Source organism: Elephas maximus, chromosome 17, assembly GCF_024166365.1.
Source record: "Elephas maximus indicus isolate mEleMax1 chromosome 17, mEleMax1 primary haplotype, whole genome shotgun sequence".
Classification (NCBI taxonomy): domain Eukaryota; kingdom Metazoa; phylum Chordata; class Mammalia; order Proboscidea; family Elephantidae; genus Elephas; species Elephas maximus.
The window spans coordinates 79,658,856-79,686,546 of NC_064835.1; the positions used below are offsets into that span (position 1 = coordinate 79,658,856).

Genomic DNA, 27,691 nt, shown 5'->3' on the forward strand with positions numbered 1-27,691 from the left:
AGACATTAATGAGGAGAGAAAAACTAAACATGAGAACTCTGGCTGGCTGACAACAGTTTGGCAAGACATCGTTTTAAATAAATAACTTCCAAAGAGTAATGTTACGACCAAGCTTGTGATTCTGGTTTCTTATGGAATTTCACTAATTAAAATTTATTATTTCAATATACAAAGATGTGGTGGTAGAAAAAGGAAGCACACAAATAATTTGTTAAACTCCTAACAATTTTCCCTCTCAGCACAGAGCGTTTGGAAAAAGCTGCGGTAGATATGCTCATAATTGCGTCCGAGTTTTGCCAAAGATAAATCTACGCACGGTCTCGTCATAATACTTTTTTATTACAATATCCAAAAAACTGGGTATGCAAGTTTAGGGGAATCGCAAGACCCCTTCTTCAATCTCAGGAATGTGCCATCTCAAGACGTATAAACTGTAAAGAAACTTAAATGCAAAGAAAAAAGGGAGTGCATTTTCTTCATAAACATTCTGTGTGTCTCTCACTACCAATCACATATTCTCTGTAAACCCTAAAAAATTTCCCTGTAAAGCAAATTATATATATGTATATATATACACACACATATAGTGTGTGTATACACACACACACACATATATAAAGTGTTGGTAGCGCCCCTTCCCCAAAGATCAGCTGTTCTCCATAATCATCTGTATTAGTGTCAACAAATAGCTACAGGTACACTTATAAATTTGAGAATTAAATACATAATTATAAAATTCAAGCAAGCAGGAGGGTGAAAGGAAAAAGCACTATGTGGATGGCACATTTGGGGTCAACCACCAAAACGTTCTATTCTTTATGAGTCACCGGTTTCCTCTTTTGCAGACTGAGTTTCAAAGTTGTTCTTTATTGCAAGCACAGTCCAAAATGCACGAGACAGGCTCTAGAACGACAATCTGACTTAGTAGTTTAGTGCTACCACCAAATGCGTTCACTCTTTGGAGAGTCTGGGAAGCCACGTGAGAGCAAAGGGCGGGGGAACAAATGCTTCTGGGACCTAGAAACTCCTCGGAGGCTACCTGGTAAGCAAAACGGCCCTAAAGCTCCTGGCCACAACTTCTTGAGTGTACTCTGTCTCAATGAACTGTAGCTTCAGGGCATTCAGACTGTGCCCAACGTCTTTTTAACGGGGGGGCTCTGTCAGCATGAACAATTTGAACAGACTAACACCACTTCCAATTGAAAAAGAATAAAGCAAACAAACACTCCTCTCTTCCATCTCCAAATTCTACAAACCTAGTGGGCAGGGGGTGCTGGACTTGAGCGTGGATGTGACTGCTAGAGATGGCTGCTCATGGTTTACACCTAAGGCAAACGGAACACAAACAGAACTGGCTAAAAGGTCAACCAGCAGAAGAACCCAAGAAAGGACACGCCACTAGAGAGAGCACAACCCTCTGCAGGGGAGCCAGCGGCTTCAGCCTTCTTCTTCAGGTAGATGAGCCCCGCGCTGCGGAAATGAGTGTTGGACCTAAGGCTTGTAGTTGGAAGAGGACCGTGGGGAGGGGACCCCGCCTCGGCTGTCACTGAAGGGCTTTGACAAGGTATAACTTTTCCCCGTGTTCGCTGGTGAAGATTGGCGCCTTTTTGTAGTGTTCCACCAACTCGTCCATGGTGTGAAATCGCCGCTGCCCGATACAGTAGACATTGTCCACCAGCTGCACCTTGAAATGCTTGTTCTTCCCTGATGCTTTGAGAGAGACGGAGAAGTCACTGGGCTAGGGAGGAAGCAAAGCACACGTTAGGACCCGGTCACAGAGCGGGGGCTCCAGAAACACTCAAGCCATCCAGAAACTTAAAGAACTGAGAACAGACATTCTTTACTGTGGGAGCTGTAACTTCTTGACTCTTAAATATTTCGGGTCGCGCAGTCTGAATCTTCCACTTATCCAAATCCAAACCACCCAAAAGCTCAGCCAGCCCGTTCTGTGTTAACACCGAGAGTAGTATTTGAAACTGAGAATGGCCCCGAGGCATTCCAAGGTTCTGAACCAAAGAAAAATTAAATTTTGCCTAGCACAGTTTGGGTGCTAAATGAATTTGTTATTTGAAACCTGGGAACCCATCATGGATGCGAGGCACCCGTGTTAACCTGGGCACCGAAGAAACGTGACGTTTTTACTTCCTGTGTTATTTTTGATAAACCAAAAACCCAAAACCAAACCCACTGCAGTCAAGTTGATTCCAACTCATAGCGACCCTATGGGACAGAGTAGAACTGCCCCACAGAGTTTCGAAGGAGCGCCTGGTGGATTCAAACTGCCAACCTTTTGGTTAGCAGCTGTAGCACTTAACCACTACGCCACCAGGGTTTCCGTTTTTTTTTTTTTTTATAAACTGGGGATTTATTAAAAGTGGTCTGCATACAGAGAATCGGAAATTATTTCGCCTACTAGGTCCCTTAGAATCAGTCATCACAGAACTCTGCTGTCGCAGGTGATCACGTGAGCCAGTCCTATCCACATAATATTCTAAACGGCACAAAACAATATTCTAAGTAATCATCTGATCGCACAAGTCTCAAATCATTACTATTTTCACAGAATTAAACATGATGAATGCCTGCGAGCCTCAGTATCACCATCCAAATTAACCGCTGAGCATGGCTTTGAATACAAAACAAACCAAAGCCGGTGCTGCCTGACAGGTGCTCCACACGCAAGCAAGGCCAGAGTGCCAACATCCTTGCCACGGTCACCATTATTCGTTCTAGCAGGTTAGGAGAACCACCGCTGCTGACCATACTGCATTAAACGTAGCAACAGGATATATGGCTATGAACAGCTTACCCCTCTCTTCTGATGGTTTCAGGTTTTCCCTGAATTATTTTCAGTTTCAAGTTTCTCACTATGAATATTCTAAAAATATATATTCTATAAACACAGGTATTTGGTATTTTTCTTCTTCTTGTCTGTGCCATAAGTTGTACCTTTAGGAAAAGATTGGCGGGGGGGTCTCATATGAAACCTTACCATGAGCCAGGCACTGTGCAAGTTTTACAGACACTTCAATCAATTCACAGGGAACATGGCATCGTTCATAGTGGAGGTGGTACATGAATGGATCCTACTAAGTGTGTGACAGACTCGATTTTAATTAACCCAAATGATCAGCAGATGATTTTTTCAGACAGGGAAATTTGCTTTTAGTTTAAGCTCTTTGATTTAGCATCGTAGTGTCTACGTGTGTATGTGTACGTGCGTAGGTGTATGTGTGTATATGTGTGCGCTACGGCAGTAAAACTGAGGCAGCAGGAAAGGTCGTTTTTAATTTCTTGGGCTCTCAAGCAGAAATCAGGTAAGGAAAGAGCACCAACTTCATTCAGGCAAAGCAGGAGTATTCAAAATGTGGGGTGTTTTAATTCCAAATGCGTAGATTCCCCTCAGAAAATCAGAGAGCGAACAATCTACATACTAACACACACGGTTATGGGTTACCACTGAACAGCTCTAAATCAAATGTGAAGATAACTAGACCAGTGGTTCTCAAAGTGTGCTCCCAACCAAGAACAGAAACAGAAGCATCACCGGGGAACTTGTTAGAAACACAAATCCTCGGCCCGCATCCCAGAACTAGGGAATCAGAAACTCGAGAGGTGGGGCCCAGCACGCTGTGTTTTCACAGGCCCTCCAGGAGATCCTCATGCAGCCTGAGAAGTGAAATGAAGTTCAGTCAACCACCACGAGTACATTCAAATGTTCAATGCCACCAGAAAATGATGTGAACGGCCAGCTGTGACTTACGGGCTAAGCAGCCCCACGCTGGAGGAAGCTGTGCTGCCTACTTCACTCAGCCTGCAGATGCTTTTGATTCTATCCCGGAGCCTGGCCCTGCTCCAGACCTTCCTTATTGGGAATGTCCCTAATGGGACAGCTGGGGCACCGCAGCAGAGAATTCCGTAAGCTGAGCCAGTTCCCTGGATCTGATGGAAATGGAGCTACTCTGGGCCCCAAACAACTCAGCCCCCAGGAAAGGGAGCTCAAGGGAATGATCCCAGCAAAGGCAACTCCACCAGCCCCTGCTCACGTCTGCTGTGGTCTTTTTATGCCTGGTTTTCTGAAATAGACTTGGAGAAATCAGACTGGAAAAGGACCATGCCACACTCCACCCCCTCAGCGAGGAGGAATGTAGTAATATGATGATACAGTACTCTAAATTTAAGCTGTCAAAGAATTTTAACACGTTTTGTTTGAATATCTACATTGAGAAAGAAGACCAAAACAAACTCTAACTCAACACTCTACATGTTTTCAGTTTTGAGTGTTACTGATTTGAAGTCATAGGGATTCCGTTCTGTCTAAACAGTTCTCTCTTCTCTGGAGGAAGGCTCACACAAGGTGGTTAATGTGAGCCTTCTCCGCCGGGGCACAGGGGTGAAGCCTGTCAAGACTCCATCGCTGAAGGACCAGTGCGCCATGATGATTTCTGAGGTGGAAAGACTGCTGGTCTGGGGAGCTCTCATTCATGGCTGCTGAGTGCATAACGCAGTGCTAGTGCTTCGTTACACAGCGTCTACATTACTGTGTGGTCTGATGACGGTCATTTTCATTGACCCAGCAATTTCATCTCGGAAATGTGGTATTGAGAAATGCATGCAACGTGTCTACCAGGACTCACGTTCAAGAATATCCACAGTGAAGCAGCCAACAAACATATAAAAGATCCTTGTGATCATTAGCTATTAGAGAGAAGCATATCAAAACTATAATAAGATATTATCTCACACCTACAAAAATGACACTGATCAAAAAAACAGAAAAGATTTTTGTTGTGGGGAGAGTGGCACCCTTATCCACTGTTGGTGGGATAGTAAAATGGCATAACCACTATGGAAAACGGTATGGCACATTCTCAAAAAGCTCTAAGTACCTTATGATCCAGCAATCCCATGCCTAGGTATATACCCTGGAGGGACATGAATAGACACACGCACACCTATGTTCACTGCTGCATCATTCACAATGGCAAAGAGATTTAAACAACCTAAGCAACCGTCAATGGATGACTGAATAAACAAATTATGGTACGTACATACAATGGAATACTATGCAGCTATAAAGAATAATGATCAGTTCCTGAAACCACACAGACGAATCCTGAGGACATTATGATGACTGAAATAAGTCAATCACAAAAGGACAAAATACTGTATGATCCCACTTGTGTAAAAAGACAAAAAATAAGTACACATACAAAAATCAATATCACTTGGTGGTTACCAGGGATAGGAAGGGGAGGAAGGGGGAGTCACTCTGTAGACAGTAGGCACTTAGTACTTTTGTGGATGGGAAAGGCTGTGTGGGTGAAGTCTGCTCAACTTGACCAAAGTAAATGATGACACTAAGAAGTACACAATAATAGGACATGTTATTGGTAAATGCTGTAACATACACAATTCTGCAACAACAGCGGTAAACAACTAAAAAATATGTGACTGGTTGCATAGGTAGATATATATGTATATATGCGTATAGGGAGGTATATGTGTGCAGGTATAGGTGTATCTGTAGGCATATATATATACATATTTGTGTGTGCTGCACATTTATTCACATATATAATAAAACACACAGGAGGCACAGCCGTGGATAGTGCCTAGATATAACCAAACACCTTGCAGGATTGATTTACTGAGTTTGAAGGCTTAGGACCATAGTCTGGTGGGACAACTCAGGACTAACTGCCTACATGAACCGTGGCCTCATCTATCCTGAGGCCAGGAGAACTAGATGGTGCCTTGTTACCACTACCGACAGTTCTGACCAGGCACACATAGATGGTCCCGGGTGGAATGGGAGAAAACTGTAGAACAAAACTTAAATTCTTTAAAAAAAAAAAAAAAGGCCAGACTTACCGGACCAGTGGAGACTAGAGGAACCCCCAAGACTACTGTACTGAGATACCCTTTAAACTCTGAACTGAAACTACTTCTGAGACCACCTTTCAGTTAAATAACAGATTGGCTCAGTGAACAAAATCACTGTGGGTACTGTGCTCCTTAAAGAAAAAAAAATCTGTATGAGACTAAATGGTCAACACTTAGCCTAAAGCAAAGATGAGAAGGTTGGAGGGGGCAGGGAGGCTAGACTAATGGAACAACCAGAACAAAAATTATTAAGAAGGTCAACACAATGTGGAAAATGTAACCAATGTCACTGAACAATATGCACAGAAATCGCCAAAGGGGAACTAATTTGCTTACCAAAAACACAATATTTTTTTTAGAAAAAGGAATATAGAATAATTTCAGGTAAAAGTAAACACGGTATTCTAAGTAAACCAGAATTTTTATCTATATAGAATACGAATTCCTATAGATAATGCCTGAATGAGCTTTTGATAGCACAGTTCATATAATTAAAAAAAAAAAAATGTCCACAGCAGGACTATTCATAAACCTGTGCTGCCAACACTCCTCATGTTCACCAGCAGCAAATGGGAAAAGACTGAGATGTGTGCCGCCAGCAAACAACGAGAGGGATGCGTCAACAGAGATTAAAAATCTCACCGTGTGGACCCGAATTAAGAAAACAGCCATAGTATGATTAAAAAAAAACCCATTGCCATCGAGTCAATTCCGGGTCAATTCAGAGTAGAACCGCCCCTTAGTGTTTCCAGCGAGTTGCTGCGGGGCACCATCTACAGAATTCAAAAGTAGGCAAAACTAAAACATAAGACCACTTCTTCTTACCTCCTCTTTGTTCCTAGTAAGGAGCGACTTTTCTATTCTCGTATTTGAATCGGAGGTTCTGAAGAATTATCAATTAGTGGCAGAGTGGTTAAGAGCTTGGCTGGTAACTAAAAAGGTTGGTAATTCGAAACCACCAGATGCTCCTTGGAAACCCTATGGAGCTGTTCTACTGTGTCCTATAGGATAGCTGTGAATCGGAATCAAGACCACGGCAATGCGTTTGTTTTTTTTTTTTATAACCCATTAACTCCACCCTTCTTTTTAGATTCCAAATGGAATCTGTGAACAATTAATAGGTTGGAAGAAATCTAACCTTTGTCGGGGCACTTACCATTACCGTCGTTTTCATTTTGGGCTTTCGGCCCCTCTTTGAATATGACCCTGTAAGTGCAAGAACCTGATTCAACTCCATTTCCTCACACTGGGCTTCTACTAAGTGTTCAACAAACACGTTGACTTAACGAATTTCCAATTCTGACAGCTCTTCCATTATTCATTTCTTTAAATAATTCTTACACCTCACCTCTTTGCGATTTCAGCTTGCAAGAAGAGAGTGCTTTTAGAGAAGAAAACCAGAGCACAAACTCTTTGATGCTATTCCTGCAGCTTCACTAAGCTTGAACCATTGGTTCAAATACTTGCTCAAAAGCCCTTTTGCATTATTCTAGAACAGATGCCTAGATCAGATACTTATCTACTCAGAATTTAATCAGTATTTTCTCACTGAGGGGGAAAAAAACAGATGCTGAGAACGGTCTTAAATATCCTTTACTTCTTCCTTCATCCCTGAAAGCTTATGTGTTAATATGATTTTCTTCCAAGCACAATGGCCTTGAGGAAATAAGAGGGGTGGGAGGGACCTTGCTTACAGGCACTCCTCAATCGCTAATAGCCTTAAAATTTCTACTTCTATTCCACTTTGGATTTTATAAAAAGATTTGAGTAGAAATCCCCTCTGTGTGCTTCACCAGGTCTCCCAGGTGGGCTTTGGACTATGTGGTCACCTTGAAACCTCTGAGCACCAACAACTTACCGTTACATATTTATATTCCCTGGACCCCGAAGACAGGTCACCTTGTTGGTTTCTTATCAAAAAGCTGTGTCATTGTTTTTTACTTTGGTAAATGAGTATTTTTTTTTTTTTTTTTACTTTAATGAAGGTACTCTTTTGTCCACAGAAGCGGACAAAACAATTTGAGAACCAATGGATTAGAGGCAAACTGTATTCCATTGACTATTTTGTCTTTTTATTTCAGAAAACCCACCTTTCAGTTTTGCCGTTTTATTAGAGCACCCTCGCTAGTTGTCTAACGTAGACTTCTTTTAATCAAAATTGGCTCACTCTCAACACTTCAATGCCACTGTCAGCTGATACTGCTGTCTGTTGTTACATCAGATTATCTCTTCCTTACTCTCAAGTGTGAACAGCCTTAATGGCATTTTCTATTTTCTGACTGTATCTCTAAAATACTTACTCCATAGATCTAAAGCCCATCCACATGTGACATGATCAAATATCATTTTCATGGACTCATTATTCTTTATAGTTGTGTAGTGTTCCACTGTATGTACATTCTACAATTTGTTTATCCATTCATCCACTAATGGGCGCTCAGGTTGTCTCCACCTTTTGCTATTGTGAATAGTGCTGCAATGAACGTAAGTATGCACATGTCTATTACTGTCACTGCTCTTATCACCTCTAGAATATATACCTAGGAGTGGGATTGCTGGGTCAAAGTACTTCTTTTTCTAGCTTTTAGAGGAAGGTCTGCAGTTTTCCATAGTGGTTGTACCATTTTACAATCCTACCAGCAATGTGTGAGAGTTCCACTCCCACAAAAGCCTCACCAGCATGTTTTCTATTTTTTTTTGTATCATTGCCATTTTTGCAGGGGTGAGATGGTATCTCATTGTCATTTTGCCTTGCATCTCTCTAATGGCTAATGATCGTGAGCATCTTTTCATGTATTTGCTGGCTGCCTGAATGCCTTCTTTGGTGAAGTGTCTGTTCATGTCCTTTGCCCCTTTTTCAACTGGGTTGTTTGTTTTTTGGTGTTGAGGTGTTTAAAAGTTTTCTATAAATTTCGAAGATTAGACCCTTGTCTGCTACGTCATAGTTGGAAACTTTTTCCCAGTTCTCTTTTTACTCTTGCTGATATCTTTTGATGAGCCTAGGTACTTAATTTTTAGGAGAACCCAGTTATCTAGTTTATCTTCTGCTGTTTGTGTTTTTAGTTATGGCTGGCATTATATTTATGCCATACTAGGGCCCCTAGTGTTGTCCCTATTTTTTCTTTCATGGTTTCTATAGTTTTAGGTTTTATATTTAGATCTTTGATCCATTTTGAGTTAGTTTTTGTGTAAGGTGTGAGGTATGGATGTTGTTTCATTTTTCTACCAACAAATATCCAGTTTTGCCAACACCATTTGTTAAAGAGGCTGTTTCTTCTTCATTGAATGGGCTTTTACCCTTTTGTTAAAGATCAGCTGCCCACAGATGGATTTACTTCAGGGGTCTCGATTCTAGTCCATTGGTCTATGTGCCTGTCATTGAACCAGTACCAGGCTGTTCTGATTACTGTGGCTGTATGGTAAGTTTTGAGATCAGAAAGTATAAGGCCTCCTGCTTTGTTCTTCTTTAATATTGTTTTATCTATTTAGGGCCTCCTTCCTTTCCACATAAAGTTGGAGATTAGTTTTTCCATTTCATTAAATAAGACTCTTGTCTTCTTTACAGAAGTAAATGTGAAGAATAATTTTAAATGCTGTACTTCAGTTTAAAAAAAAAAAAAGGTGGATTGAGGAGCTTGCCAGGGCTAATGAGGTAGGGTTCTCTGAAGGTCCTGACTCACCTGAGCATCAGGTGAAAGGTGAGGATTGAATGCCTAGAAAAGTACATATAGTAAATGATACTTCAGGTACTTCCAATTTTAATAGTTAAATATTTGAATTTAGAAATATTACGAAAACCCTATGGCATGCAGTTCTACTCCGCACACTTGAGGTTGCTATGAGCCAAAACCAACTTGACAGCACCTAGGAACAACATACCCATTGATGAAACCCACTGCCATCAAGTCAATTCTGACTCATAGCGACCCCATAGGACAAAGCAGAACTGCCCCATAGAGTTTCCAAGGAGCGCCTAGTGGATCTGAACTGCTGACCTTTTGGTTAGCAGCCATAACACTTAACCACTGTCACCAGAGTTTCCACAGCAACGTATAAAACCATAGGGAATACACAATCTGGACCAGGGGTTCAAAGTGTGACCCCAGACCAACAGCATCCACATCACCTGGAAACGTGTTAGAAATGCAAATTCTTAGGCCCTACGTCTACAGCTCCTGAATCAGGAACTCTGGGGCGGGGCGGCGGCGGGGGGGGGGCGGGGAACCGGGGGACGGGACCAGGCAATCGGTGTTTTCACAAGCCCTCTGGGGGCTCTGATACACACTAAAGTTTGAGAATCACTGATTTAGAAAGAGATTTAAGAGACTTCCTAAAAATATAGTTTGGGTTTAAAAATGATTGCTGTAAGAAAATATTAAAATTTAAAAAAATGGCCAGGAACTTTTCTAATCCTTTTATTCTGTTCCTTCCTGGCCAATTTTAATACATTAAAAAAAGTGGGGGGGGGGGGGAATAAACACACACTAACTTTGAGAGTGCCAGATATGTGGGTTAAAATTATCTTTATACCAAGACACAGTTTTTCTCTATCAGAAACAAACGGTTAAACACTGGGATGTAAATACTACTGTGGGACATGAAAATATGGGAGAACTGTGATTTCGATGGGATCTTTTGAGTCTTACAGAGATGAAGATGACTTCCTAAACCATTAGCTTATGCTATGAAGTTAGCTACTCTCTCAGGTGTTATAATTTTCAGACTTCCTCATAGTTATAACCTGTCACTTTCTCAATAACCTTTAGGACCTGGGAGAGGACGGGGGAATGTTGTCATCATTAGGTGCTGTCATGGATTGAACTGTGTCCCCCCAAAATATGTATCAACTTGGTTAGGCCATGATTCCCAGTATTGCATGGTTGTCCTCCATCTTGTGATTGTAATTTTATGTTAAAGGGAATTAGGGTGGGATTGTAACACCCTTACTAAGGTCACATCCCTGATCCAATGGTAAAGGGAATTTCCCTGGGGTGTGGACTGCATGCGGGGAGCACAGTGTGTCCTTTGGACCTGGGGCACCTGCACGGAGAAGCTCCTAGCCCAGCGTAAGATTGATGACAAGGACCTTCCTCCAGAGCTGACAGAGAGAGAACACCTTCCCCTGGAGCAGACCCTGAATTTGGACTTCCAGTCTACTAGACTGTGAGGAAATCAATTTCTCTTTGTTAAAACCATCCACTTGTGGTATTTCTGTTATAACTAAAACAGGTGCTGTCTAGTTGATTTCTACTCATAGTGCGAAGCGCCCCATAGGGTTTCCTAGGTTGTAACCGTTACATGAGCAGATTGACCACTGGGTGGGTCTGAACGGCTAGTCTTTTGTTTGGCAGCTGAGTGCTTAACTGTTTATGACCACCAGGGCTCCTTTGAAAAGAAGGAATTGATAAAACACTGACAACTTGCACTGCTTACTATTTATAAATCTAGCTACTAGTTATTCTTTATTGTAAGAACAGCCTGCTAACCATTATCTATAGAATGAATGTGGACAAAATATGTAAGGACCTATGACAAATATACAGGTAAACGGTAGGAATTCTGAATTTTCCAGATTTAATGAACTATGGTTTAGCAGACAGAAGTATGATGATGAAATATGAATAATAAGCAAGAATACTGTTTATTCTTCAGCTGCTAGAAATAAAATACATGACAATTATACAGAGAGGACAGCAAAAGAAGAGATGAGAGGAAGGAATGAGAAAGAGGACTGCAACAGGTAAAGAAACTTTGTTGGTTTGTACATACGTTCACTGGTCCACTCATTCATTCACTGGTAAAATACGCATTTAACTGATCTGTGAAACAGCGAGAGCTTCACTAACACGGGATATCATAGGATGACCCCTTTTTCTTTTTTCCCAGATATATGTACCACCCCTCCCCCCCTTAAAAAAGCACTGACTTACTAGGACTCAGAGTTGGGTTATTACTTTACTCTTTAAAACAGAAAACTATTAAGTATTTTTAAACGAAAAACACTGCGAAGCACAAGAGGCTATCTCATTTATACGGCAATCCCTCAGGATATTGTAAAATAATACATTCTTACAGACAGACTCCAAAAAAAGCTGCTGTGCTTACTTAGAAGTCAGGCTTCCTGTGGTAACCTCAATCCAAGGAACAGTTTTAGACCCAAAGTTTCTTAAAGAGGAAAAGGAAATTAAAAGAAAGACATTTCTGAGTCTTACAGGAACGCTGGTCTCATCAGGAATCTTTCCATTCCACACACACCACTCACTACGTGGTACGTCAGGTTATGAAGTAAGGGCTCTCTCTGGTTCCATGGTGGCTGTGAAAGCCAGGCTTTAACCTTAGAAATGCCAGAACGGACAGGAAAAAGACAAAGGAGAAAGGGGAGTGCAGAGGGGGAGACGCTGGCAAGAGGCAGAGGCAGTGGATAGTGGAAAAGAATAAGCAATGGAGACCACCAGGACAGATTCCCCAGTAGCAGCACCTGGCAGCAAAGACCAGCCCTAGTGATGAGCGAGAAAAGCAGGTAGGCCGGAGTAGTTGTGCAGTCAGGAGACGACCAACATGCCTCAGAAGACCCTTCCAGCAGCCCTCTGGCACAAGGTAAGCACACCGCACATCATCTGCTAAAGCAAGATCCCTCAGGAAAAAGAACCTACATGTCTCCAGGCCACGTGACAGCCTTCAGACCAAGGCAGCACCACTGAGTGCAGGCTGACGAGAGGCCCAGCAGTTACTGTCAAGGCCAATTTCTCACCTTCCACCCCCATGCCCCTGGTATCAAAGGGCATGGAACATTATAAACACACTATAAAAACATCACAGCAGCAACCCAGCGTTGGAGGGCTCAGCTTTTCTAAATTAAGGCAGAATGAAAAAAATCTGGAAAGGCTTTCATTCAAATGGTTAAAATAGAATTTAAGCAATTCATGTTTCAATTATTTCTAGAAGGTTAAGTTTACTCTCCAATAAGGTGAGGTAAATAAGACATTGTCAGCTGCCATCAGGTTGGCCCCCAACTCATGGTGAGGCTATACACAAAAGGATAAAACGTTGCCCAGCCCTGCACCATCCCCCTGATCGGTTAGGGATGGGGCCACTGTGATCCACAGGGTCCTCACTGGCTGATATTTGGAAGCAGATCACCAGGTCTTTCCTCCTAGTCTGTCTTAGTCTGTAAGCTCCATTGAAACCTGTTCAGCATCACGGCAACATACAAGCTCTCAATGGGAGACGGGCAGCAGCTGTGCGTGAGGTACACTGGCTGGGAATTGAACCTGGGTCTCCCGTGTGGAAGACGGGAATTCTGCTACTGAACTACCGCTGCCCCCCACCACAAGACATTAAGAGTGTATCAAATTCTGAGATGGAACCCAGATAATGCAAGTATCCCTCACTAGATGCGGTCCTTGAGTTCAGACAGCAAAGACCACTGTAAGTGCTGGTCCGGCAGAGAAGGGTTACATCTTCCCTATGGCAAACAGCCTTGGAGGAGTCTATTCTCGTCCATCCTCCTTCCGAAGACTTTCCCTTTCTCCCCCAAGTCCTAGACAGAAAAAACAATGAATGGGACTAACATCTCCACACTGTGGGGCTTCTTTAGCCCCTCTCTCTACTAAGAATTCAACTCAAACATTTTAAATCAAGGTTATCCTTTCGATTCTGAATTATACTTCTTCCTTAAGTATTCTGGACCTCTCACCTTATATTGTAGCTGGTTTTACAGTGCTTTCTCTAAATTCCTGCCCAATAGAGTTAAAAGTGCTGCTGTACTTTATTCTTTGAAGCCTCAAACATGGTCTAAGGGAAGCTATGCACAGAGCTTACACGGCGTGAGAACAATTTAATGTGATGTCTTGCCAGAAATGATAAACTCTGGTGGCTTGATAAGAAAATCTTGGAGTTCAGATTTCAGATGTAGTTAACTTTCAGGCACAACGTGCTCACCCAAGCAAACTCAAAGATTGCGGCAGCCTCTGCAAAGCTGCTGACATCATGAGGAGGTCCTATTTCCACCACTATGATGCTCCTTCTGCCTCAAAGAAGAAAAGATCACAGCTAATTCTCTTTGAAGGGAAAACGCATCTCTGTAGCCTTGAATTCCACTCAGATCAGTCAACAGGAGTCTTGAATAGACACTTATCATGATAACGACATTTTCAGGCACGCAATTACTAGTACATAGCATATACTTAACTAGCATTATGCTTTACATTAAAAAAAAAAATAAACTGAAGCCTACCAGAATCAATACAACTTAAATATAAAACTGTTGTTAGCTGCCGGAGCGTCATGGTGACCGTATCTGCAACAGAACAAAACACTGTGCCATCCTCGCGATCGTTGCCGTGTCTGAGTCCATTGCAAACGTTACGGATAACAACAAATATAAAATACACTGGTCTCTATCTTTCAAACTCTTGTTCTTGGGGGTCTCACTAGGTGTATGGTATATGTGGAAAGAGAGCTACAAAACTGGTCCAATTCTTCCAGACAGGCTCAGCCACACACACCCCAGGTTTGACTACCACTGGAAACAGACATGCCGCTGCAAGTCAAGTGGCCTCAATGCCTTGATTCAGTTCATACACACAAACTCATCTCTCTCAAGAACGGTGTATTGCTTTTCAATGCAGTTCCTAAGTGTTCTAAAAGCTTTTCAGAAGTGAACTCAGTAGCGCTGCCTGCAGCAGAGATGACCTTGGGATTCTATGATTTAAAAAGAAAAATAAACCAGCCAACAAAAGGCTGTACTGGAAACCAGGCACCCACCCACCTCGCTGAGAGTACTCCTCTATGCCTAGACACAGTGAATCACTGGGGCCTCGGCGGGGGTCATTAACAGACTGGGAAACAGTCAGGGAAAATGACTCCTGAGTGTAGAATGGAAAAGGGCATGGGGAAATCATGAAAAAAAAAAAGGCAAAACAATATTTATGAACAAAACATATTTTACTTACCCTCCCCTCTCCATGCCTGTAACTCCGGGAGAGAAGTGGTTAAGTCGACAATGAGTCACTATATTAAATAGATATAAGTAAACCATAAAGTCCATACTGAATCTTACTCATCTATCTTCACAGGAGCCCCTAAATATTCTTGGGCTATTTCAAGTATATTCTCATAACCTGAAAAGGAAATGGCATGATACTATCATACTGTGCACTATAGATGTGTGTGTGTGTACGTGTATAAAAAAAACCCAAAAAAGCTACTTACTGTTGAGTCAACTCAGACTCATTGGGTACCCCGGGTGCATCAGGATAGAACTGCGATCCAAGGGGTTTCCAATGGCTGATTTTGGAGATCGCCAGGCCCTTCTTCTGAGGCACTTCCAAGTGGACTTGAACCTTCAGCTTTTCAGACAGCAACCCAGAGCGTTAGCCGCCAAGAGCGTTAGCCGTTTGCACCACCCATAGACACATTCTCTATTATATATATGTACACACACATGCATACATACACACACACACTTATTTTTACTGTTTTCTCTTGAGCCCACCAACGAGCTGGGCATAAACTCAGAGACTGGCAGGCACTTACCGAAGATTCACTATCTCTAATGAGGAAGTCCCCTTCCACGCCCCGCTCGTTGAGGGCGCACTCCGCCTGGTGCCGCGTGACGTTCCCATAGTACCACTCTCTCCCCGCAAAGCGGCCAGTGGCCGAAGGTCCGGTGTAGCTTATCTGAGGGGCGTGGGAAGGGTGCAGGGCCGGCCCGTCACTGAGGACCACCACGTAGTTTTTGGGAACAAGGCCAATCTGCCCCCGGGAATTTTTACATTTCCACCACTCGGGGTCATTTTCGGGTTTCTCAATCACTTCCATGGTTTCTCCCTTCTCGAAGTTGAGCTCCTCTTCGGTGACGGAGCTGAAGGGGTAGAGCGTCTGCACCACGTGGAGCACCCGTGCGCCCTGGCCGTTGCTCATGGCACCCTTCCGCAGGCTCAGGAAGCTGGGGGAGTCCGCGCTGGCTTCGTCCACTTCCTCCATGACATAGTTGGAGGGAAACCACCCGATCTGCCCGTTGTAGCTTCCTCGCCACCAGCCGTCGCTGCACTTCTCCATGACGATGACCCGGGACCCCTTCACCAGGGACAGCTCGTCCTCCCTCTCGGCGAGATAGGCAAACTTCACGTAGGCGGGGATGTTGAGGTCGTAGATGCGGTCGGCGCTGCTCCCGTTGGCGGGGTACTCGGCGTCCGTGCTGGGCGTGGGGGACGCATCTCTGGCGCTCGTCTTCCTCTTCGTTTTACCCAGGCCTGCAAAGACACAGGGACGCGCTGAGTGGGCACTCCCGCAGCACACGTACAATCAAATGCCAACTAGTTTTTTAAATGGTTAAAGGATTACTAGTTACAACGATAAATAATGAGGGTTTTGATGCAATTCCTGCGTCAATGTAACACAAAGGGCTAAAAATTGACTGTGATGACGAGCTACCATCGCCATCAGAAACATAAAATTTTGACCACGCTATTGTGCAGTATCAAATCACTAAACGCTGCAAATTACTAAAATTGATCTTTCTCTTTTCCTCATTAAAAAAAATGCCAAAGTACCTGCAACACAAAACCTAACCAAAAATAGTGGAAAGTTAAGTTTCATTTTGAAATGATACACCTTTTAGAGCATTCGTGTGCCACTCAGAAATAAGGTATAAAGGCATAGACAGAAGATGGTCCGCATTTTTGTACTGGATGGGAAGCTGAACTAAAGGAATTCAAGCCCCTGTTCCAACCCTAAGACGGCGAGCAAAGCTTACACTTCCTGTCCTGCTCCTTCCCCGCCTCCTCTCACTCTGGCCCTCCTCTGCTGCTCCTATCAGGTTAAACAAAAACAAAAACCAAACCAGTTGCCCATGGAGTCGATTCCAACTCCTAACAACCCTATAGGGCTGAGCAGAACTGCCCCATAGAGTTTCCCAGGAGCGCCTGGCGCATTCCAACTGCTGACCTTCTCATTAGCAGCTGTAAGTCTTAACCATTAGGCCACCAGGGTTTCCGATGTTCAGTGCCTGGAATGGCTGCCTGTCACCATAATAGGCCCTACTGGACAGGAATGTATACTCACCTGTTCCCTTCCTGAAATCCCTCTTTCTTTCAAAAACGGTGGACTACTTTCCCACAACACATTGTGCTGAGTAAATTAGAAAAGATTAGCTGATATGTTAAATCTAAAGCAGAAATTTTTCATACTGTGATTGAAAACCCACTTTAAAAAAAAAACAGTTGCCGTGGAGTTGATTTCCACTCATAGCGACCCCACACGTGTGAGAGCAGAACTAGGCTCTATGGCCTTTTGGAAGTAGGTTGACAAGACTTCCTTCTGAGGTGCCTCTCTATAGATTCAAACCTCCAACCTTTTAATTAGCAGCCGAACGCTTAACCATTTCAGCCACTCGGGGATTCTCAAAACCCACTAGCGAATCGTAAAATCAATTCACTGGGTAGCTTTTTTTTTTTTAAGGGAATAAAATAGAAAATCTTTGAATGCATCAGACAATTAGGATCAGTATTGTTTCTTCAGTTATATATGTGAGTGTGTCCCAGATTGTACTGTGAAACGTATTTCTTCCTGTAGGTGAGAAAAAAAAAATTGAAACGCCCTGAGGTAAAAATGCTTTAACTCAGTTAAAATGCACAGAATTCCGGAACATTCTTGAGAAGTGAGCCCAAGGGAGGAAAGCATGCCAGCCCCAGTGCTGGGGATATACCCCCGGACCGGTGGGGATGTACCCCTGGATCGCTGGGGCTGGCCATGCTCCTGAGCCTTTCCTAAGTGAGCTGCTTACCCACCAGCTCTGCTTCAAGATTCTATATGAAAACTGTGGCCACTTGCAGGCCTTTTCATGGGTAACTTTTACTTATCTCTCCTCCAATTGCTTAAACTGCAACGAAGGCAGTTAGGCCCCTTAGAATTACTTTTGCTTCTCCCGTCTTCTTGCGCTAGTGTGAAGTCATGAAGACTGAAATGCTGGATCATGTCTCCTCTGCTGTTGAGAGGTGGTGTGCTGCCTTCCCGTGTGGACCTGCCCAAGCTCTCAGACTCCACTATCCTGGACCTATGCCCACCCTGGGCCGCCCAGCAGAGCCGCTCAGGCCGAAAGGCACTCAGATGAGCAGAGCAAGACCTGTGTGGTGCACACCATGCTGCTGGGGAGTGGTCATTCACCAGAGTTTTAAAGCGAATAGAGGAATTCATCTAAAGTTAATGGCTTCTGCAATTTCTTTACATTTTACTCAAGTGCACGGGGAATGCAAGAGAAACCTGGAATATTCGACTGAGTGTTTAAAATTTAGATTTCTAAATAAGGGTAATTTGTTTCATAGGAAAACATGAACCTCTAAATTTGAGTAGCGCTAACCCTTTAATATGAACCCTGGTGGCACAGTGGTTAAACACTCGGCTGCTAACCAAAAGTTTGGTGGTTTAAACCCATCTGCTGGCTCTGTGGGAGAAAAGACCTGGCAATCTGCTCCCACAGGACTACAGCCTAGGAAACCGTATGGGGCAGTTCTACTCTGTCCTACAGGGTCGTTAGAGTTGGAATGGACTCGACAGCACACAACAACAATCCTTTTGTGTGTTTTCAGATGCAGCACAGTTCACCTATGTGATGAGAAAGCACTGTGATAACTCAGCACCTTCAAAGTACGGAAGGCAGTTCACAAGAGTAGGCGTCTGTCCAGAAGACAGCGGGGCCTAAAGCTCGTCATGAAGATGTTATAAAACTCATAAAACAGTCAACATGCTGAAGCAGCAATGACCAGGCCAAGTACCATTTTTATTGTAACCAAGATTTCAAGACAATAGCATTTAAAAAATAATACTTTAATAGACCTTTTCAAATCTGTGAGTCAGAGAAGCTACTTGAGAAAACACAGAAGAGCAGGTTTTAGGACATTCATCATGACAGAAAGATAGAGGTGGTAAGATTACCAGAAACAACAACACGAAGGCTTTACTACCATAATACATTATACTGTACATTACATTCGTTAGGTGCCGTTGAGTTGGTTCTGGCTCAGCGCAACCCTACCTACAACAGAACGAAACATACTTAGCGTAATACTCCATAGCTGATTTGTGAATATACTACTTCATCTGGTGACTTTTTCTAACCGTCAAATAATTAGTTCAATTAAAACTCTTCATTACCATTGGGTTAACAGTGTTTATCAGCCACTTTTTATGCCTCTAGATCTCAGAGGTAAGGCCTTATTCTGGTTCTAATGCATTTAGCACCAAGGTGGGTCCCTTTTGAAGTGTGTGAAGCTCAGCAGACCTGAGCTGGAGCCTCACTGTTGCATAGGTTGAGCATTTCTATTAGGTGATGTTTCCTGGATGTGTTAGTTTTGTAAACTTTTGCCCCTTTTCCTTTATTTCTGTGAGATGAGGCTTGCAAGAATAATTAGGGCTTTCCTTTGTGATAGTTAGGGAGCCCTGATGGGTTTGTTCTGGTTTTTCTGTGTCATATTTGGAAAACCAGAGGCTCCCCATGTAACCTGATAGAAAGGTACCAGCAATAAGTTATTTATGCGACTCACTGGTATATTGTCACACCACAGATTGGTGGCACCACAGTGCCACTCGCCTCATTGGTGGCTTATATCACCAGATCATATTTCTCAAAGTCCCTATTCCCAATCAAAAATTTAACACACGCTCAATTAGCAAGCAAGCATTCCAATACTGAAAATACATGCCATCAAAAAAAAAGGGGGGGAATGTAGTAACGAAAGTTTTAATCCAATCACTGAGTTCTTGCCACGTGCTGGGTCCCGTCCTAGACATTAGGGCGGATGAGATAAACAAAAGAGGCAGGCTCCGGGCCCTTCCATGGAGCTTGCATTTCTCTTATCAAAGCTGTAATATTCACGAGGCAAATACACCCGTTTTGCTTTAAGGTGATCTAGCTACTCTTTGAGGCAACAGTGGATGGCACTGCTGCAGGATGACCAAGAGCACAGCCCTGGCTGGGAATCCTGGGTCTGCCACTTAGCAGCTGTGTGTTCTTGGGAAAGCTACTTAGTCTCTCTGTGTCTCATTTTTCTTACCTGTAAAATGTGGACAGCAATTGTATATAAATTCAGATTATGCACATAAAGAGCTAAGCACAGAAATAGTCTATGAATGATAGTAATTAATACTGTTATGAACTGAGATGGGACTTCAGGTTTTTTCTCAGAATGCTATCTCACCAAAAGACGGCCAACCCTGTTAACCTGTTGCCATAAAGTCGATTCTGACTCACCGCAACCCTACAGGACAGAGTAGACTGCCCCACAGAGTTTCCAAGGAGCAGCTGGTGGACTTGAACTGCCTTTTGGTGAGCAGCCGAGCTCTTAACCAGGCTCCAAGAGGGCCAAAATCCTCTTTAAAAGCTCTCAGTCAAGATTCCACTAGTACCAGGTGGCCATCAAAATAAAAAGCCTGTCTACGGGATTTCCGGCATTTGGAAAACATTCTTCTGTGGGAGTAACGTCACCTGTCATTGCTGGTGCAGTAAAATTCAAGAGGCAGGTGTCTGGGAATAAGGAAGGGACCTGCTTTACTGACACCGACATTACCTCAACCCTCACAACAGTCCTCTGATGAGGTGGCTATTCTCTTGATTTTTACAGATGAGGAAACCAAAGCTTAAGAGATTGGGGAACTGTTGCAACACACACAGACCTGTAGGCCCAATAAAAGCCTATTTAACCCATAATACTCAAGGAGCACAGTTCTGTTAGAGACTGACTTGTAACATGGTTTTCATGGCAAATAAATTATCATTTGTAACTTGATTTCGTGTGAAAACGCATCCGGGATTCTGAACTAGGGTGTCAAGAGCCCACTTGTGCCCCCTTCTCTGTTGCCCTCCCAAGCAGGCATAAATCTTTCCTCAGATTCTAGGGAATGAATACAGCCCCTGTGTCGGGGGGCTGGGAGCAGAGCTGTGGGTGAGCTGATGGAGATTTAGTGTGTAGTGAGAGTCGTAGACCAGGGGCTCTTTCGCGAAGCAGCAGTTAGCTAGGCTGGGACAAGGGATGGAGGGGGTTGCTGGTAGAAAATGTATAAACGGAACCAAGTCGCTTGGGTTGCTGAGGAAAGGGGTTGCTCTTTCTCCTTCTTTTCCCCACTTTTCCCCTCAGCCTGATTCTGCCCAACCGTCAGAGCCAGGGTAATCTGAAACAGAAGGGATGAGAGACCCTGAAATGTTGGCAAAGCAAGATTCAGTTTTGCTCCTGCCCTTCCCACTGCGAGGAATACTGGGGAAAATAGCAAAAAAGCTGAGGAATGGGGGGAAGGAATAGTAAGGTGGATAGGCAAGGTGTCTCTGGTGGCAAAAGGGAAAGAAAAGGAGAGAGGTAAGAAACAAATCCCACCAACAGTTAGGGTGGCCTTTCTGAGTGAGAAAATTAAGTGAACTGAAATTTGTGAGCCGGGGCTGCCTATAATACAATAATAACTTACGTGGGAACAGGCTCAAGGGCTCAGTGACCTGCCCAAAACCAAAAAAATCCAAACCTGTTGCTGTCGAGTTGATTTCAACTCATAGTGACCCTACAGGACAGAGCAGAACTATCCCATAGGGTTTCCAAGGAGTGGCTGGTGGCTTCAAACCACCAGCCTTTTGATTAGCAGCCAAGGTCTTAGCCACTGTGCCACCAGGGCTCCTCTATCATTCTCTCGTTGCCTCTACTTACCCTGAAGTCACAATAGCACCTATGGTACAGCTATGAGATCTCATAGGGATGGGTTTTAACTACAGAATGAGCAGTGGTTCACGTGCGTCTACCAGATGAGAGCAGCACTCCTACACAAGCCCCAGAGAGCAAGTCAGAAGACAGAGGGGTACGTGAGCCCCAGGTCCCCTACTCCCCGCCCTCACTGGTCCAGCCCTCCAAGGCAATTTCTCTAACTTGAAGGCAAATTTATTACCTTTTAAGCAAAGACATAACATGGGCATTCCATTGCTTTCCACTTTCTTTACGTCTGCTTTCTATACATCTTCCATTTCATCTTCTTTCATTAAAGTCCTATCATCTACTTCTTCTAGGTATGAACTTCGATGCTTTTTGTTTTTAACAAGGATAGTGATTTTTTTTCTTCTAGAATTTACATATTTTCCCAATATTAGAGGCAAATCCTCACACACATTTCTTAAAGACTCAGGTCATATTTATCTAATATAACTAAACCATAACTAAGCCAAATGTAATAGACCAGAGACCCTTATTAATTAGTGCTTCTACTCATCCCATATTTTCAAAGCACATTCTAGAACTTTCCTTCAAGGCCTGCTCATCTTAGGCCCAATCATGTAGTCCTTGTGTGTAGCTTCAGCTGTGGACAATAGGGCCCTCAGGAGACCAGGCCCTATGGCAGGCACACAGACGTGCATTCATTTGGGCACTTGAGGACTCACCCTGTGCAAAATGCCTAGACAACTTCAATTACTGCATTGTTGCATTTTCAGAGGCAGGAATGTGCACTCAGTGTGTCTCAGCAAGATTTGGACAAGAGTTCAAGAGATGTGTATTTCTCTCGATTTTAATCATAAAATTCAGTGTTGGAGCATTTTGGCTGCAGGTGCTTCTGCCATCTGCTTTGGGTAAAACATATTATGGATATGAATATCTAGAATGCAGCCTTTTGCAAAATCTAAAGGCTGGCATGCTCTACTGGGTGAGGTTAAGTAATATTTTGCCAGGTATTGACTTTCTTTAAGGGTTTGCTCAATAATGTATCAACTGCAACACCCTTGCAAGAAGAATTCCCACACAAAGAAGAAATGGAAATCACTGTGAAGGAAAAAAAAAAAAAAAAGATGCTGCTTCATGTGCCAGGATTTTAACTTCTACACTGAAGATTAAGCCCCAAAAGCAGCTCAATTTCCTTAAATCTCTGGTCACAAAATTGCGGCATTTAAGCACTAGGAGAAACTTCAGTCATCTTGGTCACATGTTTTCAAGCTGCTGCTGTGGGGTCCTGAGTTCCCGTGTGCGTGCTGCTGAGGAGACTAGCAGGCACAAGAGCCTGCAAACCCCACCGCTGCTGCAGTCCCCGCAGCTCCAACCCCTGTCACTCTACCCATCAGGCAAGAAGTGCTTGACAAGTGCTCGAGAGATAAGATAGATGACAGTCTCAGGGTCTCACAAGCCAGCCGGCAGCCAGCTGGGACATGGCTCCATGGGCTCAAAACTCCTGAGCACAGGGCTGCCCGGGAGGGACCGGGTTTGGGGTCAAGACAGAATCTGAACAAGTTGTCAAGGTGCCACCGCTACAGCTGCCACATGGAAGACCAGCCACAAGCTGGGTGACGAGTTCTCTTTATCTGCATTTAATTAAAAAAAGTCACATGTGCAGCATCAGAAATAATATTTCTTACTTTATGAGCAGACAGCATAATTCTAAATTGGCAAACAGCCAAGTTGGATTTAAAGGTAACCTATACTTTTCTGCTCTTGTGACGATTTCCTGGCAGCGAGCTATTAGATCTCTGACCCTGAGTTACATTTTTATTGACAATAATAAGCACATTTCATTTAACTTTCTGGAATAAAATTACATACATTAAAGACTGAGTTCTAATAAAAGCTTAGTATGTCATACATTATTAATGCTAGTAATTCTAAAGTCAAAATCTTCCCTACACCCCTTTTAAGATAAAGGGATGTTATAACAGATGACTTTAAAACATGTTCTGTCATCTTCCAGGTGGAGTCTTAGAGATTTAAAATAAAACTTCAAACAAATCTGACAGCTCAGACATACACTCAAGCAAATTCATTTAGACAATAATGCACTCAAGTTTTAGGAACTCTATTGCAAAACCATGTTATTTTTGTTACTAATGAGATCTGTATCATAAACCACATTTAACTAGAAAGCTTCCTTGTATTGAAAATTTCATTTACGCTAAGCATGATCAGAAACCAAAACCAAACCCACTGTCATCAAGGTAAGCAGAACCTGTTTGTGTGGAGTCAATTCCGACTCACAGCGACCCTAAAGGACAGAGCAGAACCGCCCCATAGGGTTTCCAAGGAGCACCTGGTGGATTCGAACTGCCGACCTTTTGGTTAGCAGCCGTAGCTATTAACCACTATGGCACCAGGGCTCCACCTTTAGGTTAAAAAAACCCACTGCCGTCAAGTCAATTCTGACTCATAGCGACCCAACAGAACAGAGTAGAACTGCCCCATAGAGTTTCCAAGAAGTGCCTAGTGGATTTGAACTGCTGACGTCTTGATTAGCAGCAGTAGCACTTAACCGCTACACCACCAGGGTTTCCACCTTTAGGTTAAACCACCAAACCCACTGTCGTGACTCATAGCGACCCTATAGGACAGAGTAACTGCCCCATAGAGTTTCTAAGAACGCCTGATTAGGGACCTTAATTTGTGGGGGTTTGCTCTAATCAGGATTAGGGCCTATTAAAGTCAACTAAAAATTATAAAAAGTTCTTACTATTAAATGTTAAGGAGCTCTGACAAGGTTTGATTAGGGTACAAAGTGAACAAATTACAAATTAGGGTGTATTTCATGTTTGGCTTCTAACAGTTTTTCATGTTATCATATGTTCACTTAGCTTGCATCAAGTTTTTTAGTTAGGCTGGGAAGATTAGCTTCTATTACTCGCAGAGTATCCAGTGTAAAGATTTACGATAAAAAAATACTTGAATGTGTAAAGGTAAAAAACTCAAATTTACCAGATATTTTTTGAAAGGGTGACCATCTAAGATTAACACAGCGCTTCGCCATTGCTTTTTATCTGTTCAGCATCCTTTTTCCCTTTTCAATTCGAACAAAACTTCTTTCCTCACAGGGGAGCCCGTTCATGTGACCTGGGCAGGGCTGACCCCACGCCTGAGCTGTCCCACCCTCGCTGGTCCATGGGACAGGACACATGTTGGCTAGCACTATCTGCTGTGGTCATGGGAAGACCATCTCTCTGAAGCTGCCAGCAGCCATCAGGCCACATTGGTAGGGGGTCTATGTGAAAAATGAAGAGGCAGAGATGAGCTGGAACGGGGCATAGAAAGACAGAGAGAGAACCTTGATGACATGAGTTGAGCCCCTGGATCCAACCGCACATCCAATTAACTGAGCCAACAATTTAAATTTTCTTTTAAATTTTACCTCTTTTTTTTGCTCTAGCTACTTTTGAGTGAACTTTCTGTCACTTACAAGTAAGAGCCCTGGCTAAAAATAAAATTATTCTTCCCCCATCCTCACCTCTCTATCTCACCTCCTAGAATATGCCAAACTGTTGACTCCTTTTCGGGACAGTGGTATATTCCTAATTTGGTGCACATGTAGAAAAGAACACACTAATAGTTTTGGACCACCCAGGTTTGGATGTGGAGTGGGGTGGGGTGGTGAACACATGTCCTAAACCCAGATAATCTTGGGTTTAAAATATTTACAATAAGGGCTGTCATGAGAAATCTGAGAGTGGGTGTCCATCAAATTTAGGTCTCACCAGCCAAGGCAATCTAACCTCAATTTCCTGGGGGCTATAAGAGCTCAGCTGCTAACCAAAAGGTCAGTGGTTCAAATCCACCAACCGCTCCTTGGAAACCTTTTGGGGCAGTTCCACTCTGTCTTATAAGGTCGTTATGAGCTGGAATCGACTTGATGGCAATGGGTTTGGTTTGGTTTGATCAGATTTGACTTATTATGGGCCCAACTAAATTCACTTTGGTCCAGTATCCTAAGCACAGGTTGTCAGATCATCAAGAGAGGCTCAAGAGAGAAGAACAGGGTCTTCAGTATAAACCTACTTATGACAAGTCCAAATTTAAGTCAAAACAGACTCAAGTACAAATGCCATCACTAGGTTGCTTTAGGAAACCCTGGTGGCATAGTAGTTAACAGTTCGGCTGCTAACCAAAAAATCAATAGTTCGAATCCACCAGGCACTCCTTGGAAACCCTATGAGGCAGTTCTACTCTGTCCTGTAGGGTCGCTATGAGTCAGAATCAATTCAACGGCAATCGGTTTACTTTTCTTTTGGTTTCAGGTTGCTTCAGTTAGCATTTATTCTTCTGGTCACACACGGGCTCAAACATGTTACTAACTGTGGGCTGGAGGCTCACAGGGGCTGAGGGGAGTGAGATCTGAAAGGACAAGTGAAGCTTCCCTGGTAACTGGGGAACTTCATGACACTGGTCTGGATTTCCACCGTGGGCAAAGGTATGCCCAGCTGGGAGAGGACGGGGTGCAGCCAAAATGTCTGCCTCTCCAAAAAGAGAACCCTGAAGGCATTCACTGTACAAATGATGTGGCCAGTTTAGGCAAATGAGAAGGGGGGAAAGAGTTATTTTTTTTCTGGGGTTTCCTCATAACCACTGCAGAATCCTCCTTAACAGCAAACGGCATTTAAGGAATGGGCTTTCAGGGGGAACTCTAATAGACCTCGAATGCTCCTCAATCCCTCCTGAAATGCTATCCCTAGGTTCAGCCATTAATCCACAGAGAACACCTACAGATGCCACCTGAGGTTGATGAAGGTCTCTTTGCTCATTGTTCACTGCATGGCTCAAGGGAAGGAACGAAGACTGGAACAGATTCCTGGCCTCCTGAACCTTACAGATTGATGCAAGAGGGCGGTATTAAAAAATCCAAATTTCAAACAGTGACAAATTGTGACAAGTGCAATACAGGGAAAGCAGGGAGGGAAGGCTTCTCTGTGGGCAGAGCCCAGGAGCAGGAAAGGAAGCGCATGCAGGCAGAGAAGACAGGACGCACCAGGACTGCGAGCAGGAAGAGGAGCTGGCCACTCAAGCACTTGAAGGCAGACCTCCGTGGCTGCAGTGTGGACAGCAAGGCAGAGAGGGGGCACAGGACGAGACTGGGAATTGGGTACGAGTCACAGCCAGTGGCAGGTTTTGTAAGCCAACTTAGTAGTCACAGAAAAAAAGAGAACTGGGCAGGGTGGAAGCAAAAATGTCTCCAGTCGAGGTGGACAGAACCGTGTCAAGCAAAGCAAAACGTCTGTCGACCTACCCTTCTCTTCTTAGTGTCCTACTGATGAAAAATATGCTCTATTTGACACTGTGGACTCACTATCAGGAAGTGAATATTTATACAGAAAAACAAATTCTAAATTCCTAATCATTGCTGAGGCAAAGGACTACATGTACCCTTGCCGGCTTTTCCAGGTCTTCCATGTCTCTCTTTGGGCATTACTCTTAATACCATTTCATTTGCATAAAATTCCAGCCCTTTTCCAAACCCAGTCTTACTACCATTGTTGTGCTGTCAGGTGCCACAACAGTTGCGCCCATGTTTTATAACATCCCCATCATGAAGAATGGAGTGTATTCCTTTGACGATCAGGATGTGCTAGACACAGAAGACATTAAGGGTTGGGTATAATGTTGGGCCAGGATCCTTTCTTCCTCTAAGAAATAGTTTAACTCTAGCTTGAAAAAAATAAAAAACCGATGTCTTTCCCAAAAGCTTAGCCAACTCCATCTCCCTGGCCAGTCAACACAGCCCATGAGCAAAGAGGCCCTGGGTGGATCAGTAGGACACCAGGGCCAGCATGTAAATAACTCGCTGTGTTTCCTCCACAATAAAATGAGGGTTGATCTCAAAAACCTGCTTACCTCTCAGATCTGTAAACAGCATTACAATAATGTGATGTCACTCCCCATGAGAGAACGAGTCTTGTAGGGGCCTTTCTCCCACACCCCCTGGTGGCACTCATCCACCCCACTCCAGCACCCACCTCACTGCGCTGTATTCATCCATCTGTAAACACCATGTTCAGTCACCTTTATGTCCTCAGGGCCTGGCACTGGCAGGCCTT

At 43.5% G+C, this 27,691-nt stretch overlaps 1 protein-coding gene across 4 annotated transcripts in view; it reads right to left on the bottom strand.

Annotated features, from left to right (window-relative positions):
- Nucleotides 1-318: 318 nt before the first annotated feature.
- Nucleotides 319-27,691, bottom strand: part of NCK2 (NCK adaptor protein 2) — a 169,903-nt gene continuing 142,530 nt past the window's right edge. For all 4 annotated transcript variants that reach the window (XM_049856978.1, XM_049856975.1, XM_049856976.1 and 1 more), the window contains 2 exons: nucleotides 15,424-16,142; nucleotides 319-1,738 (listed from right to left, as the gene is read on the bottom strand). In XM_049856978.1, the coding sequence (XP_049712935.1) occupies nucleotides 1,544-1,738; nucleotides 15,424-16,142 (914 nt within the window). In that variant the 3' untranslated portion in view covers nucleotides 319-1,543. The remainder of the gene's footprint in view (nucleotides 1,739-15,423; nucleotides 16,143-27,691) is intronic.